At 34.9% G+C, this 16,927-nt stretch overlaps 1 protein-coding gene across 10 annotated transcripts in view; it reads right to left on the reverse strand.

Annotated features, from left to right (window-relative positions):
• SCN3A (sodium voltage-gated channel alpha subunit 3) overlaps window positions 1-16,927 on the reverse strand; it is a 116,726-nt gene that overhangs the window by 9,072 nt on the left and 90,727 nt on the right. For all 10 annotated transcript variants that reach the window (XM_045367176.2, XM_074009362.1, XM_005573349.4 and 7 more), the window contains 4 exons: window positions 16,273-16,446; window positions 3,701-3,823; window positions 988-1,260; window positions 217-270 (listed from right to left, as the gene is read on the reverse strand). In XM_045367176.2, the coding sequence (XP_045223111.2) occupies window positions 217-270; window positions 988-1,260; window positions 3,701-3,823; window positions 16,273-16,446 (624 nt within the window). The remainder of the gene's footprint in view (window positions 1-216; window positions 271-987; window positions 1,261-3,700; window positions 3,824-16,272; window positions 16,447-16,927) is intronic.

Genomic DNA, 16,927 nt, shown 5'->3' on the forward strand with positions numbered 1-16,927 from the left:
GGATCCGTGCAGCTAGATATCCTTTCATATTAGCTACATATTATGTATTAGGTACACATTAATCAAGCATCATGTATATTGAAGCAGAGTGTTCATTTTTTATACGCAATATTAAATGTTCTAATATAAAATTTTGGATGTTTCAGTGTTTAAATTACCACCAGTATTTGCCATAAGAAGTCTAGTACCGATAAATAATATTTGAGTGATACTTACATCTCGTGAATCAACAGCTGCATACATAATATCCATCCAGCCTTTAAATGTGGCCTGCAAATAACATATATTTGAATTGTTCATAAAAATTTCACCCAACAATGACATTTAACCAGATGAAAATCTGACAGTATAACAAATAACTTTTTGTACAATATTGTGAAATTTCATATGAAGATACTGAAATAAAATCGAAATAGAAAAACATTTGTATTTAAAGTCTGGAACTTGTTTCCTTTTTTTTTCCTTGAAAGTATTCTATTTTCTTCCTGCACTAAAATTTAGTGAAAGACTTTATTCATGAAACTGCCATCTCAGTCCCAATTCCCTTATATGCTCTATGATTTGCATTTTCACACATAGTAGAATCATATTTCCTAGACATTGGTATAATAAAGTATTTGGCTAATAATTTATACATTTAATTCATCACTACAAATATATATTGTTATTTTAGTACCTAAAGTTGCTCCTTTGGCAATAATTGATACAGAAAACTAAAACAATACCAGCACCCAAAAATATAATAAAAAGGAAGCAGAAATATAAAATCACATTAAAACATACTAAAAGCTTAACACTGAGGAAAATGTATTATAAAATAACTATAACATCTTTTTTATGATCAATTCAAGGTGATATTATAGATGTTATCGTTAACTTTTTTTTCATACTGTCAAATGTTAGTCATTCAAATGAAGAACATCAGGGAAATAATCTTACTTGAAACATCTTGAAAATTTTTTCAAAACTCACACAGTAGCCACTTACCACTTGAAGCAGTGCGAGATAGCCAGCGCCAACATTATCAAAGTTTACTTTCACGTTTTTCCACCGAGCTTGCTTGCCAAGAGCCTGACAGTCACTCAAATTGTTGACATCACTAACGTCAAACATGTTACCCGTTGTCATGTTAACACAGTGGTAGAACTTGCCAGCAAACAAATTCACACCCATAATGCTAAAGATCAGCCAGAAGATGAGACAGACCAACAGCACGTTCATGATAGAGGGAATTGCTCCAACAAGAGCATTCACAACCACCTAGAAGAGAAAACGAGGGGAACGTAGCTTACAAACCTTTAGAATGGAAACCATTCCTTCAGTGTATTTGTTTCGTACTAACATGTGCTTGAAAAGAGTTAAATAAAAATTTAGGTGGACAAGTTATTTCTTCTAATATTTTCTAGCACATATTTGAGGGAAAACAATGACACAACTAAAGATCTAAGGTTTTAAGGAAAGCAAAATATGCTACAATATGAAAAGAAATCATAAAAAACCAGGTATAGTAAGATGGAGTCAGAAAATGTGTGTATGCTGGGGAAAAAAGAATAGAAAGATGCATTAAATGCCAACAGAAAAAATAATCGTCTTTCAGCAATACATTTTAATTTTCAAGAGTGTTAATGAATGAATAATTTGAAAAAGCGAACCAACAAACCCTTTACAAATAAACAAAGTAGTAAAAATGCCTTAAATCTATATTCTCAGATCAAGTTAACTTTTTATGACTATGAAGAACAGGATTAGGAATTTACTGGGTCCCTTTTTTCCCCTGTTAGTAAATCTCAATAAAAAGGTATATTGTTAGGGGGAAAGGTGGAATTTATATCTGGACGTAACAGTACTGGATATGTTCCCATTATTATTACTTCACAGTCTCTTAAATGTTCACTTTGGAGCACATGCTACTTCATCAACCCTATTTCATGACTTACTTCATGAAAGGGAAATTCATTCACTTTACTTCTCATTACATTCACAAGATATTAAGATGTATTTTGAAATCTTTATGAAAGTTGATAGTAATTTTTTTATCTAAATTTAATCTAGTTCATGTTGGACTATTCTGTTAAGCATTTATATTAAATAAAAGTATTGCTTTATTTTAAAAATACTGCAAATGTTATTTTAGAAATCAATACCAAGAAATCTTAAATTGACATCAAAACCAGAAATCCAAAATTGTAAACAGTTCCAATGCTACTTGAATTTTGTTTCTTTTGGAAGTTAAGCCATATGCATTTTACTTGCCAGGGAGAGGATACATTCATTGGGTTCTTAGTTTCTTTTTCTGGTTGGGCCAGTAAAGTCCCTTCCTCATCCCTCTTTTCCGCTTATCACTAGAGATAGAAACTAAAAACCACGGCTTCAGGCTGTTAATAGCCTAAAACAATACAGAACAACAAAATAACAAAATAAGGCGGATTGGACAAGCTTGGTACACACCACCAGAGGTTCTCCTGTTTTCAAGTAAATGCATAATACATTCTCGTAATTTGCATCTGGAATATTAATTCTGCTATATGACTGAATTAAAAATTCTAAACTTTGAATATTTTTCAGATTAGAGAAAATTTATAAGTTTTAAATTTTGCTCAATTGCTATCTCCCCTCAAAGATGAACTGTTAATAGGAAACCATGGAACCAAACGAGAGCTTAAGTAATATGAGTAATGGTAAAAGTTTGGTTTGAAAAGAATTTGACATTATATAGTAATCTTTGTGAATTTTATCTTATCTAACTTTCTTTAACATTAGCAAAGAAATAAATTACAATGTAAAAGCCAAATATTTCTTTGATTACAATGATTCTGGAGAGTGGCTTAGTTCTCCCTGATGAGTGAACTTTAAAGTCCAGGTTGAAATATTTTTATTGCCCCAAACAAACCATCTCCTAACATAAAAGCCCTAAGACCTAGAAGAAATTAAATATCTACATGCACTCACAAGCCAGATGAAACAAAACTGACCTTTGTGCTAAATTCTACTGAGGGTCATGGCAAATGGGTGGTATCTATAATAAGTGTGATTTTATGTTTAGATGCATAATATACACATTAAGGAAGACAGCTGGGGAGGAAGATACAACTGCTATAGAAAAAGTGAACCTCATTCAGAATGCTCAACTAGAAAAAAGATCTATAAAACAAATTCTGGGGGGTAGCCTGAAATGCTTAGTTAATTACCTTAACCCTTCATTTTGGATGTTATTTAGCAATTTGTAGAGGCTAAAATTTACTGTTGTTTCCTTATGCAATAATTTTTTAATACGGATATTAATTCAAGAAGCAAAGCACACAAAACCCATTTTACCTTTCATTCATTACCAGTAATTTTGAAGGAATCAAACTATTGAGAGAAAGAAACTCCCTACCACGGATGAATGTCAGTAGTTAGTAGTCATTTCAAGGTGTGTAAGCAATGAAAAGAAATAACTGGCAGTCGAAGGCTTTTGGGTGCTGTAGAAACATATTTGAACTGTGACAAGAAGACTTGGATGCTAGTCTCAGCTCTGTCCCCCCAAATTCGGAGAGCCTGTTTAAATAAACTCCAGTTTCAGAAGGCTAGGCTTAAGATTTTTGCTCTAATTCTGTAATTCTATGAAATAAATATCAGAAGAGTATGGCACCCTTCTCTATCCAAATCATTACCTACATGTAATTTTGACATGAATAATTAGAGTGTCTATTCTTCTTACCCTCATGCCTTCAAACCGGGATAAGGCTCTTAGAGGTCTTAAAGCTCTTAATGTCCGTAATGATTTGATGGCACCGAGTTCTGAGTAACCAAGAGCATTGGCTACCAGGCTAACCAAAGAAACCTACAAAAGGAAAAAATGTTAATTAGTTGACCAAGAAATAAACTGTTGACTGAAGGTATAGGGTGTGGTATCTATTTAGTGTGGACTAAATACTAATTTGAACATACCTTGGCAACTTTCATCTTCCACATAGTGGGATCATCTTATATTGCCAGTCTGCTCTCATACTATTGCTTTTTTTTTTTTTTTTTTAAACCAATGAAACCAGAATACTTGCCCATATTTATAAACACTCGTCAATACCTCCAGTTAGATATTTTACAACCATGGGCCCCTTTTCAACCTGTGCATCAGGATTGAGTTCAATGCCAGATCCTCTATGGATGTGTGCTTAATATTATTGATTAGAAATAATATTTCTCTCTTGAATTTATGTAATATCTTGGTTATGCATTCTGGAAGCATTTACCATATAATAGCGTTAACTGATTACATACCTTATCTCCCTTTCCAGATCGTGTAAGTTTTTTATCAGCTGGGATGAAAGTTCTCTTAACATGTCTAACACTGTCTGGGCAGACATACTTTAGTCAAAATATGTTGGATAAATAATTATTCCAGGGAAAATTTTTATCAAACTACTGGCCTTAAGATTTAGAATATAGTCCTCATCATTCAGAGCGATGGTACAGCTTCCTGACACAGGCTGAACATCCCTAATCTAAAAATCTGAAATCTAAAATGCTTTGAATGCTAACATGAAAATCAAAAGAAATGCCCATTGGAGCATTTTGGATTTGGACTTTCGGATTAGGAGTGCTCAACTGACATAGAATGAATATTTCAGAATCCAAAACACTTCTGGTTTTTGGTAAGACTCAACCTGTATTTATACTAAATTTTACTTAAATATATGAAAGATCAAAGAAGACATGTCCTTTTTGGGGGAGGAACTTTATTTGCTTTAATTTTCTTTCAATATAATAACATGTCTTCATGTATAAATCCAAAGAAATAGCTACCATTGCCTCTTTATGTGTGAGGAAGTTTGAGTGCCACCCCCACCCACACCAAAAAAAGGATGCACAGCTAATAAGAGGTAGAATTGGCGATTTGAACCCAAATGATCTGACTTCAAAAGCATATCTTAACCTTTTGCATCCATTAAAAATGTTTGTTCTTCATCTGAATCATAGAGCACAGAAAATGATTTGAATGACCATCTTCTCAGTTCTTTCAAAGATGGTACATAACTAGTGCTTTCCTTAATGCATAAGAGAGAAATTAATTCATTATATCCACAGTGGCTTAAGGGCATTAGGGCATAATTCCCATGAAAAAAGGCTGTTGAAAATGGATTTAAGTGAATTCTCCCAACAATCTTGTGAAGTGGGATGAAATCAATAATGTGCCCAAGAACACAGGATATAAAGAGTGACACCAAAACCAGAACCTAGGCTTTAAAAGCATATGAAGCCACTGTCCTCTCATTGTTTAATTTAGCATACGTTTTAAGAATTGAACAGAATAATACATGACTTGACTTCTAAAGTTGATTAGTGGCAAGATAATTGATTGAGCTGTTCATTTCTGTCTTACGTTTGCTGTTATAGAAGACTGGAAAGATTGGAAAGGTTATTAGAGAACACACAGGTTTTATGTTCTATGCTCCTTTTCCTCAGGAGGCATTAACAGCTTCTTAATGTTTCTAGAGTTACTATCTGAAGATTTTTCTCAACCTCCCAACAAAGTCCTTTATTTGAGACATGGGATTTTAAAGGGACGTGGCTGCAAATTTCTCAAGACCTTGAAGTAAGGAAGCTCATGCTTTGAAAAGAAAAGTAAAACTGGGTGTGATGGCCTGTGCCAGTAATCCCAGTGCTTTGGGAGGCGGAGGTGGGAGGATCACTTAAGGCTATGAGTTCAAGACCAGCCTGCGCAACATAGTGAGACCTTATCTCAAAAAAAAAAAAAAAAAACCTAAAAAATGATTAGCCAGGGATGGTGGCACGCACTTGTAGCTGTAGCTATTTGGGAGGCATAGGCAGGAGGATTGCTTAAGCCCAGGAGTTCGAGGTTACAGTGACTGTGATCATACCATTGCACTCCAGCCAGGGCTATAGAGTGAGAGCCTCTTTTCTCTTAAAAAAAAAATAGCAAGGTAATATCCAGAACAGTGGGTTCTGGAAAGATAGGAAGTTATGGGTTCAAAGGTTGAAAGGCGCCACCTGCATCTAACCACCCTACATGGCATGGAATTGTGTGTTGTTGGAGAAGCTGGGCTTAATGAAGCTGCACTTATTTTAATGGACCTTATGGCCCAGAGGACATAGTGCCAGAGTTGCAGCCACAATATGTGAGAATCAGAGGAAATTAGCACCATATTTCTAGGCTACATATGTCCTAGAGTTTCTGGAAGTTCCCAAGGGGAGATCGTCAAAAACTACCTGACATTGGATTTTCTGACAAATCTGTGCTGGGATCTGTTGAATATTTGAATTATATAGGAAAATAAAGGGAATTTAAAATATTTTTAGGACTTTGAGAATACTCAGTGCAGATTGGTTTAATCAAGTAACTTAAAATGATTTTTCCATGCAAATCACTCTGATAAGATTATCACAATCTGATCAATCGTATACATAAATTTTTTTTCCGGTTTGCATGACTTAAGTACAATGTCATTTTGAATAAGGCAAAACCTTATTTTAGTGGTTTAACTGATGTGAAAAAATATGCTTTAAAAGCTATTTTGAAATAAGATCTTTTAAATCTCTATTATAAGTGGAGGTAGCTCCTTGCAAGAATTTTAAACATTTGCAACATACATGAAGTTTGAAGATAATGACTACATTGGCAGGGTGCTTTACAATTCACAGTGATCTCTTTCACTCGTTATCTTTGTGTCTCAGAATAGTGAAATGACCAATCCAAGGAAAGACGGCAACAAGTAAACATATAACTAGAATTTAGGTCTTCTGTTTTTATATCTAATGTGTTTTTCATCTTAGCAAATTTGTTCCCAACCTTTCAATACATAGTGTTTTAATCTTATCTCTTCTGTGCTAAACATAAAAGGCACTCTTGCCAATGTGTGCAAAGTATGAGATACCCATTTCCAAAAACTATATTTTTAATATGAATTTACATGACTCTAGGTACCATATCACACTACACAGTAAATAAATGGAAATGTCTGTGATAGAGGTGTCAGGGGTTGGCTCAGTTGTCATCCACACCTTTCCACATTCTTATGACAGCTGAGACTGAGAAAGAAAAGAATAATGCAGGATGGAGTTGATGGTTCCAAGGAAGAGTCTGGAAATCCTGTGATTGGTTAAGGAACCAAGCAATAGGAATTTATTTCCCTTGAAAATGGCTAAAGACAATGTTTAAAGTTCAACACTAACATAAAAGATAAAAACTCTATATAACCTCCATACATTCTGATGATATATTTCTATCTAAAAGCTTGTATAATTTTTGATGATGAGATCCATAAGCATTCTCATGAAAATCAGAATAAAAGAATATGCCCATCAACAACATTATTATTTAACACTTCTGGAAAAAGAAGAGTTATAAGAATTAGAGAAGTGGGAGAAATCATTATATATTGTCGTTATCTTAAAAAATCCCATAAGAGAATCAAGTGAAAAAATATTATAAACAATAACCTAATTATTTTAGACGGTTGACAAATGCATTTTTCATCTTAACTTTTACAAAAGTTTGTGTAGGAGTCTTTTTTAACTACAAAAACTTAAAAAATATAATTCAGAAAAAGTAAAAGTATAAGAATAACTTAAAATTTTGGGAAGAAGAAAAGCAGAGAGGACAAATTTCACGAGATATTAATTATAAATCTACAGTAATTAAAGCTGTTATATTAGTAGACAAAGAAGGAATGAAATAAAATAAAGCTCAAATTAGCATGTGGATACTGAGATTTAGCACATGGATAAGAAGAGAATTTTAAATGAGAGGAGAAATAGAACAACTGATTATTCATTAAATGAGAAACCACATGGAAAAAAAATAATACTAGAGCCTTACCTCACACCTTATACCAAATTAAGTTCCCGGTTGGTCAAACATTAAAACACAAAATATGAACTAATGGACAAAGAAAGAAACAAAATTCTCAAACAAAAAAACTGGAAAAAAAAAAAAACCAGAATATTTTTAACAGTCTTGAAATGGGTCTTCATAAACATGAGAAAATCAAGAAGAAAAAAAAGTCTGATAAATTTGACTAAATCAATATGAAAAATTTATACATAACAAAAAATCCAAGAGACAAAAGCCCAAATTAGGAAAATATTCATACCACATGTGACAAAATAATTTCCTTAATATAAAAAGAGCTCCTATAACTCATCCAGTAAAAGCTCATTAACCAAATAGTAAAGCACATAGATTCTTTCTAAACTTTTACTATACCTGTTTGAACAACATATTTATTTATACCCCCCATTGAAGTTCAACTAGAAGAAAAGCAAAGGAATACAGACAAAGATAACAGGACAAGAGACAACAAGAAGAGTTTTAAAACATTCTGGACTGTGGAAAGCACAGGAATAATTACTTTCTCATCAGAGAAAGAGCAGCAGAAATGCAGGTGCCTTGCAGAAGCAACACAAATTGTTTCAACAAATGCTCAGAAGGCTCTGGACCTGGAGGCCCTTGGTTGCTCAAAAACAGAGGGGCAATGGATGGAGCTGAAAACAGAACTGATTAAAATTTTGTATACAGGAAAGCTAGACACTCTTGAGTCCCTTCACCCAACGCTCTCCAACCCTTCAAGAGAGCAGAATAAAATACAACTTCACAACTTCTGGAGTAAAATCTGTACTTGCTACAGAGGTCAGAACATTTAAATAGTTATCTACATTGTTATTGGGTTTCCCTGCAACACCACAGATCTCTCTTTCAGTATATCTTGAAGTTGAGTTTTTCCCAGTAATAGTACTGAGGGGCTTAAATAGCATATGGATTAGCTCAATATTTCTTAGGACAAGGGCACCTGGAATTTCAGATTGCTAGGTGCACACCTTCCTGCTTCCACGACAAAGGAGCCCTATTCCTATCTGCCGAGTAGTTCCTAGAAAAGGGCTCAGGTAGTGGTGAAGGGCAGGTACAAAGGTGCCATGGGAATGGTAGCAGAGGACTCTATTGAAGGTGAGAGGTTGGGGATACTGGTTACAGAGGGATTTGGCCAGCTGGGGTGGGTAAGGTGTACAGCAGGAATAGAGCGCAGGCTTCCAGAGACTGTGGGAAGTCCTTCCAGTGGCTGTGGGAAGTGTAGTCCCTATGCAACCTCAGTCAGAAATGGGAGTCCAGGCTGGGGGAGGTGGCTCATGCATGTAATCCCAGCACTTTGGGAGACTGAAGCAGGAGGGTTGCTTGAGCCTAGGAGCTTGAGGTTACAGCAAGCTATGATTGCACCACTGCACTCCATCCTGGGTGACAGAGAGAGACTTTGTCTCCTAAAGAAAAAAAAAAGGATAATTTATTTTTATGTAAGGGGAGTTTGTAAGTTTATAATTCAAGGGCCACCTTTTTGCTTTCTCTTCTGCTTTTATCTTTGCGGTTTATTTATTGGTCTTTAACTTTATACATGATTAGAAAATTCACAATGCTCACGTGCTATATAAAAGCAAACACCTTGGTCATTGTGGTATTGTTTATAATAGCAGGAAGCAGACACTCTAAGCGTTCATCCCTGGGGAAAGGATGAGTAAAATCTGGTGCACTCATCATTGTTGACTACAACATGGTACAGAGAAACCATGAGTTTCACAGGAATTTCACTTAAACATTCCAAACCCTATGTGCAGTGGGGAAGGGGTCTTTAAAATGAAGACTGTGAATCAGGTGATCTCTCTGTTTATTTCCTTGTCTGGAATTCTTAATTTGACAATTTCAAGATGATTAAATCAAAATAACACTATGTCGTTTATGTTGAAAAAGAACAAATCAAAGTATCTTTGTTAATAGATGCATCATCTTCAATCAAGCACACTACTAGAAAAAATTTTAAAGTGCAACTTTGATTCACTGTGAGCATAATTATTTCTGTTTATGAAGTGTGTAATTATGACTATATCTTCAGGTGTAATTATTTCTTTTTCGAAAGATATGAATTGTTTTTGACATTTTACACAATGAATGTATGTTATATAGTTACTTAACTAGATAACAACTCTGTGCCTCAATTTTCCCATCTACACGCTAGGAAAGTAACAGTAGATGCTGCATAAGTTGTTGTGAAGATTAAACAAATTAAGCATTGAAGACAAAGGACAATTTATAGCTCAATTAAGGTTGGTTGTTATTAATATTACAAATGATAACGCTTGTTTGCCTTTACTGTCACCATTTAGAATACTGGCTAATGAATTGCATCCTACGGGAAGGCCTTTAAGAAGAGAAAGGGTCCGGTAGGTCTTCCTAAAATACATATTTGCAGAGGTCATGACTGGAGGCAGGAACATTTAGTAAGCTATTGCTTGGCCCAGTTGATTGCAGTGGTGTTGATGTGTTGAGGAGGAGGGGCGAGACTGTCCACTCATTTATTAGTAAAATGGAGAAGAACTTGCTGATTGATTGGTGAAAGGCAGAAAGGCTGAAGATGACATCTGGCCTGGATTTATACAAACATTACCCTCAGACTAAGTAGGGAATTTGGAAGAAATGCGTGACTTAGAGGGGAAACATGTTGAACGTGTGCAGATGGTAGGTGTATTCGCAGGTATTATTTAGGAAGCAGTTAGAAGTATGGGTTGGAGTTTAACAAAAGACCAGAATTAGAGATTAAAAGTCTCTGTTAAAATCCATACTCTTTCAAAGAATGGGCTATAGAAATTTATAGCTACATTAGTAGGATTATCTTTTTAAACTGGCCTGTGAGAATTTTTTTCTTATTAATTAACTAATAATGCTAAAGGAGAATTAAATTCTTCCAAGAAATGGGCAAAATGAATCATTTCTATCAGAAGACATTTATAGAAAAAGTTAAATCACATACTAGACTGTTTACATGGAAATATGTCTAGAGACAGATCAGAAATTAATATGAAATGACAATCATTTATAATTATTTAGTTCCTTTACCCCAAAGCTCTTTTATTTATTCTAATTCTCTCTACAAGAGCACTAGATAAAATTCAAGGCAGATGTCTGCATATTAGCAAGGCACCATCTCATTGTTTTCATTCACCACCACTTATACGCAATCACCTTCAGCGTCATGTGGGAACTCTGACTAGTTCAGCGCGATATGCCAAATAGATCTGTGCCCTGTTGTAAAATATGGATCAAAGAACTCAGTGTTGGGTAAAGGTAGCTCTACCACCTACTAGCTGTATGACATTTCTAAACCTGTGAAATAGAGATAAAATCTGTAGCAAAATAGAAATAATAATATGAAAAATCAAAAGTTTTTAAAAAAGATTAATAAATACTTTGTAAGTAAAAGAGATATTTATAAAGAGGTTTGTAATGTAGGGGTTAGAAACACAGTCATTAGAGCCAGATTACTTGGGTACCAAATCCAGCTTGGCCACTTATTAGCTCTGTTAACACGGGAAAGTAACTGAATATCTGTTTGTCTTAGCTTCCCTACCTGCAAATTGAGAATAATTGTTTCTAACTCACAGACTTTTGAAGATTAGATGAGTTAACACATGTAAAGTGCTTTCGGTGGCACCTGTACACAGTGTGCATTAAATCAGGGTAGTAATTTTCACTATTATTATGTAAGGCTCTTAATTAGTGCCATTCCCACAATAAGTGCTTACAAGGTACTAGGCGTAATATCTTGCTACTACTATTACTACTAATAACAATCTAGCTCCATTATTGAGGATGCCAATATGTCAATAATAAGTGTCAAGAACTAAGGCAGGAAACACTAGATCCTAGGGGTTGCTGGCAAATGGAAATACGTATTAGGATCAGAAAGTGTTCCTATGGTGCTTTTGTTCACCTCGACAGAGCAGCTGATGGGATTCTAAGGAGCCTGTGATTAAGCAGGAAAAGAATTCCAAAGCCATAATATCAAGCATCTCCTTTTAACCTGTGCTGTTAGTGAAAATCACCTGTGGGCCATAAATACTCCACGATAGTTGAACCTTTTACTAGAGTTTGTTTGCACACATCAGCATGTTAGGATATTTTAGAATCAAACGAAGTTTTTATGAGAGATGCTCAGATGCATTTTCTCAGAGATGACGGCAAAAATTGATAAGGACCACAAGAAATCTGATGTTTTCAATACATTTTAAATAAATATTAATTAAATGATGTATTTAGTTCATTGTGTGGTCAATAGCAGCATCTATAGTATAGTTTGTGTAGTTATAGAATGTATAATATATAGTAAGGTATATTTTGTTTTTTAAAATGAACATATTATCTTTTTGACCTTCAGCTGAGAAGAAAAGAGTTGTACAGAATCTGAAAAAGTGGTCCTTCTAGTGCAGTATTCTGGAAGACAGAGGCATGAGTTGTCCTTGATTCCATCCTGAAGTATCATACTTGCTGTCTCCATTTCTTCATCTTCATTATTTTCTCTCATCCACAACACCAATGACCTTCATTTTGCCAAATCCAAATGTCAATCTTATATACGAGTATTGCTTGATCTTTGACTTTTTTTCACTGTAGCCTTTGATAAAATTGATCACCTCTCCTTTGGAAAAACCCAACTATCTTCTCTGGGTTTCTATGACACCATGCATATTTTGTTTCCCTATTAATTACTACTTCTCAGTCTAATTTACTGGCTGGTTCTCCTTTGCCCAACTTCTAAATGTTATAGTGTCTCCAGAGTTTGGTTCCGGGTTCCCTTGTTTATTTGCACTCTCTGCCTAGGTGAGCTAAAACAGGTTTGTAGCTTCAAATGCCGTATACATCTTGATGACCCTTAAATTTATGTACATAAGATTCTGGATTCTCTCCTGAGCTCTAGATCTATATAAAGTTCAGTACTTTGTTTTGAATGTCTAATAAGCATCTCAAATGAATATATATCAAATGAATACATCTCTCTCCCACCCATCATCTACCTACCCTGCCAAACCTTTTTTCTGATATTCCCCATCCCAGTTAATGGTTCTGTCCTCTACCCATTTGTTCACGGTGAAAGAAAATCCATTTGTTAATTCCTCTTTTTTCTTCACTCCACATATCAAACCCATCAGTAAGTCTCATCACCTTAGTCTAAAATCTCCACTTTCCTGCATTATTAAAACAACCTCCTAATTGATCTTTCTGCTTTTACTCTTTGCCTCCCCCTCTCCATAGCCAGATATGATCATTTTATAACAGGGGACCAGGTCCCTGCTTATCCTGCTGCTGGGGCTTCTCTTGGTAATTATAACTAATATGTGATAGATTACATAATATTAATATATACGATATATAGTAAATTACAGTAAAATACGAACTTCTTGCCCTGGCCACAATGTACTTTTTGAGTTCAGTTTCTACCACTCTTACTCATGTTTCATCACATACAAGTGCACAAGTTTTCTTTCTGTCTCTTGAATCTCCTTGGCTCATTCCCACTTCAGGCGCTTCCGCCTCTACTCCTCTCTTCTCTCAGGTCTCCGAATGACTGGCACCCTCCCCCATGCACCTCCTTAGACACCTTCCTGGACACTAGCTGACACACTGCTCCTGCCCTCCCTCCACTTCCCCAAACACGCAGTCATTTACCAGCCTAGTACCCTGTTTTATTTTATAGCAGTGATCACCATCTGCCTTTATCTTATCTTTAGATTTTACTTGTTTACACGTTTCCTGTCTGTTCCTATCCTCCCATAGAGAGTAAGCTTTAGCAAGGCTAGGTCTGTTTTGTTCATTTCTCCTTTATCTTGAATGGCATATGATCCTTTATAAGGTACTCAAAAATATTTATTGAATAAATGAATGAATTTTAGGATATTACAAAGATAGCTCACTATAAATCTAATTTTATTTTTCGAGAGAGAATTGAAGAGGGTACATTTTTTACACAGACCTATTTCTCAAGTATGTGAATGTATTTTTTGAAAGATACATTTGAAAGGAAGTTTTTTTGGTTATTCTGTTTATTTTCTTGCTTCATTGATTGCTTCCTTTCTTTACCTTTCTGTGACTCTTTAGTTTTGTTACAGTGATATACCCTATGGACTTTAAACTCTTTAAGTCCATTTTATTTGTACTTTCAAAAACTGTTTTAACCTTATGTTTACTTTAGCTTAGTGAATCCCTAGTACTCTGAGGACAAGCTGTTATCTGAGGTTGCATTAATTCATATATTTAACCCTTGCTTTGGGAAAACTAAGAAAAGAGACCCATTTAAGATACAATAACTTACCCAAAGGAGGAGGCTTTCCATACCCAGTTCCAATCTGCTAATTTTGACTCACTAAAAGCAAAGTAATTTTGGGGCACTATTCTTTTGTCATTCATTGAAACATTACTCAATAGATGTCTAAATGTCTATGTTAGTTGTGCAAGGATAAAAACATGATGGAAAATCCCCAACCTCAAGAGATTTTTACATCGTAATCATGTTTTCCATATAAGGGAAGTACACAGAAATACTCAAAGTACAATGAAGTAGTTCAGTAAATTTAAGTCAGAATATTCTAGAAAACTTCTATCGCATTTTAAAATAATCTTGCCAGGCACGGTGGCTTACGCCTGTAATCCCAGCACTTTGGGAGACCAAGGTGGGTGGATCACCTGAGGTCAGGAGTTCGAGACCAGCCTGGCCAACATGGCGAAACCCTGTCTCCACTAAAAATACAAAAAATTAGCCGGGTGTGGTGTGGGCACCTGTAATCCCAGCTACTCGGGAGGCTGAGGCAGGAGAATCGCTTGAACCCCAGAGACAAATGTTGCAGAAAGCCAAGATCGCACCATTGCACTCCAGCCTAGGCAACAAGAGTGAAACTCCATCTCAAAAAAAAAAAAAAAAAAATGCTAACAATATTCATACACGATAAAATCTTTTTGGACCAGAAAGGATCATTGAATGTATTTAGTGTTCCATCTTTCACAGAGAAGGTAGAGATTTTAAATGCTAAATCTCAAAGCCAGTCTGATGCCAGTCTGACACACACACACACACACACACACACACACACATCTGCCTATTACAACTAATACATTTATAATGGATCAGTTAGGCAGAAAATCTGTGGGGGAAAGGAGCACTGAATTGAGAATTAGTAAATCTGGACACATATCAACTTTATTATTAAGAAGCTGTGCTATCTCCAAAAAATATTTAAACTGAGGCTTTAGTTTCCTCATGTCTTAAATAAAGCCTAGATATTCCTTAAGGTCCACTCTAGCTGCAAAATGAGAAAATATTAAGGTTCCGTTTGTGGATAGCTTTTCAGAGTTATGTTGAAATTCATCTCTATTATTAATGAAAGGCCAGCCAAGGAAATTGAAAGTCATTTCTGGTCTATTAAAAGTGACTTGGCAGCAGATTTCTTATCAACTTAAATGGTTAAACACATTTTGGTTATATAATTGTGAATATGTATTTGTGGGAGGAAGAAGAGTAGAATTTGGATAGACCCAGACTCGTCAAAAATGAGAAAAATAATGAATGCACACATATGGCAATCATTGATTCCTATTGGCAAGTGTTAGAGCTAAAAATAAAGTGCTTTGTGATTGCTAGGAAATGGCTAGAGACAGTATTTGAAGCACCTTGATTTGTGAAGTTTAGGAGGCTGTGAAGCCTTGTGCAACGGAATATCACAGACTACAAGGAATCACAGGACTGTCATGTTGTCCCAGTGCTTCTCCGTCATTTGAAATAAAAAAAAAAAAACAGGCTGCAAGTCAGATAAATTCCATAATTGGCAATGTTCCTGTGACTACTCACCCCAGGGTAATCAGATTCAGAACAGACCTACACCTAACTCTTTGCATGGTAAATATCTGATTAGTTATGGGGATCTAACTACTGATTTAAAAATGGAAATGCATTTTGTTGTGTCTGTGGGTATGTGGCTGTGGCTGAATGAACTCAGTACATGGGTTAATTTAACAGTATTTAGTCACGTGTACTGTAGGAAGGGATTAAAGTGCAGTTTACACAATTTCTGACCTTCAGTCATTTTTTATTTTGCCTCTTGGAGATGTTTCTTTGTTTTTTTAAACTGAACTGTTAGTAAGCTAAGTGCTTACATCTGTCAATCAACATATTATGTAGCTATTACTTACCTTGAGGCACTTAACTTTCAAAAAAATAAAAGCTGTCTGTTTGTGGTATAGAACAACTCTCCCTGTGTTTTCTCTTAACCACTGCCCATGTTTTTAGGACCTCCTCTACTCTTTCCCATGAGATATTCCTCATTATTGCATATATTATAGTTTTGTTTAAATAACTGCATAATTATGTCATTGTTAGTGAAAGTTTTAATAACAGAAATATATGAAATGTCAAACTTGCCTCTTTTAAAAACAGCTTTATAAAAATCATTCAAGATACTTACATCAACGATCAAGAAATCTAGCCAGCACCAGGCATTAGTGAAATACGTTTGAAATCCATAAGCAACCCATTTGAGAAGCATTTCCAGAATGAATATATAGGTAAAGACTTTGTCAGCATATTCTAGCATGGTTTTGATAGTCTTTCGCTGTTCAATGTATATATCTTCAAAGGCCTGTGAATCAAAAATATTTTATTTTACTTAAATGGCTTGCTTCAAATATTCTAAATATGTGAAAAAATTGCTTAGTATAATAGTGAGTACAAAACAATAATTTGATTATTGATATTTTACATTAACATTGCACATTAGACAAAATCTAAAGACTAAAACTAAGTGTGAAAATGCTGGCAAGGAAATGTCATGCCTTTAGTGATTTAGAATGTGCTTTCTTTCCTACTTCTCACCCCTAAGTCTCTATCTCAATTACTGCTACGAAGACATGCTTTTAATGAAGTAATATGAACTCAGAAATAACTAGAAGTTCTGTTAATGAGGGACAGAATTGGCCTATTCAAGCATTACTTTCTACAATTTCCTGAACGATCTGGCTTATTTTGAGAGAATAAGTTGATTATACATGAAAAAAAAACCTAAAATACACTTTTAGTCCATAAATGTTAATACAATTATTAGGGAAAACTGGATGGTATTT

Source organism: Macaca fascicularis, chromosome 12 (assembly GCF_037993035.2).
Source record: "Macaca fascicularis isolate 582-1 chromosome 12, T2T-MFA8v1.1".
Taxonomy (NCBI): Eukaryota; Metazoa; Chordata; class Mammalia; order Primates; family Cercopithecidae; genus Macaca; species Macaca fascicularis.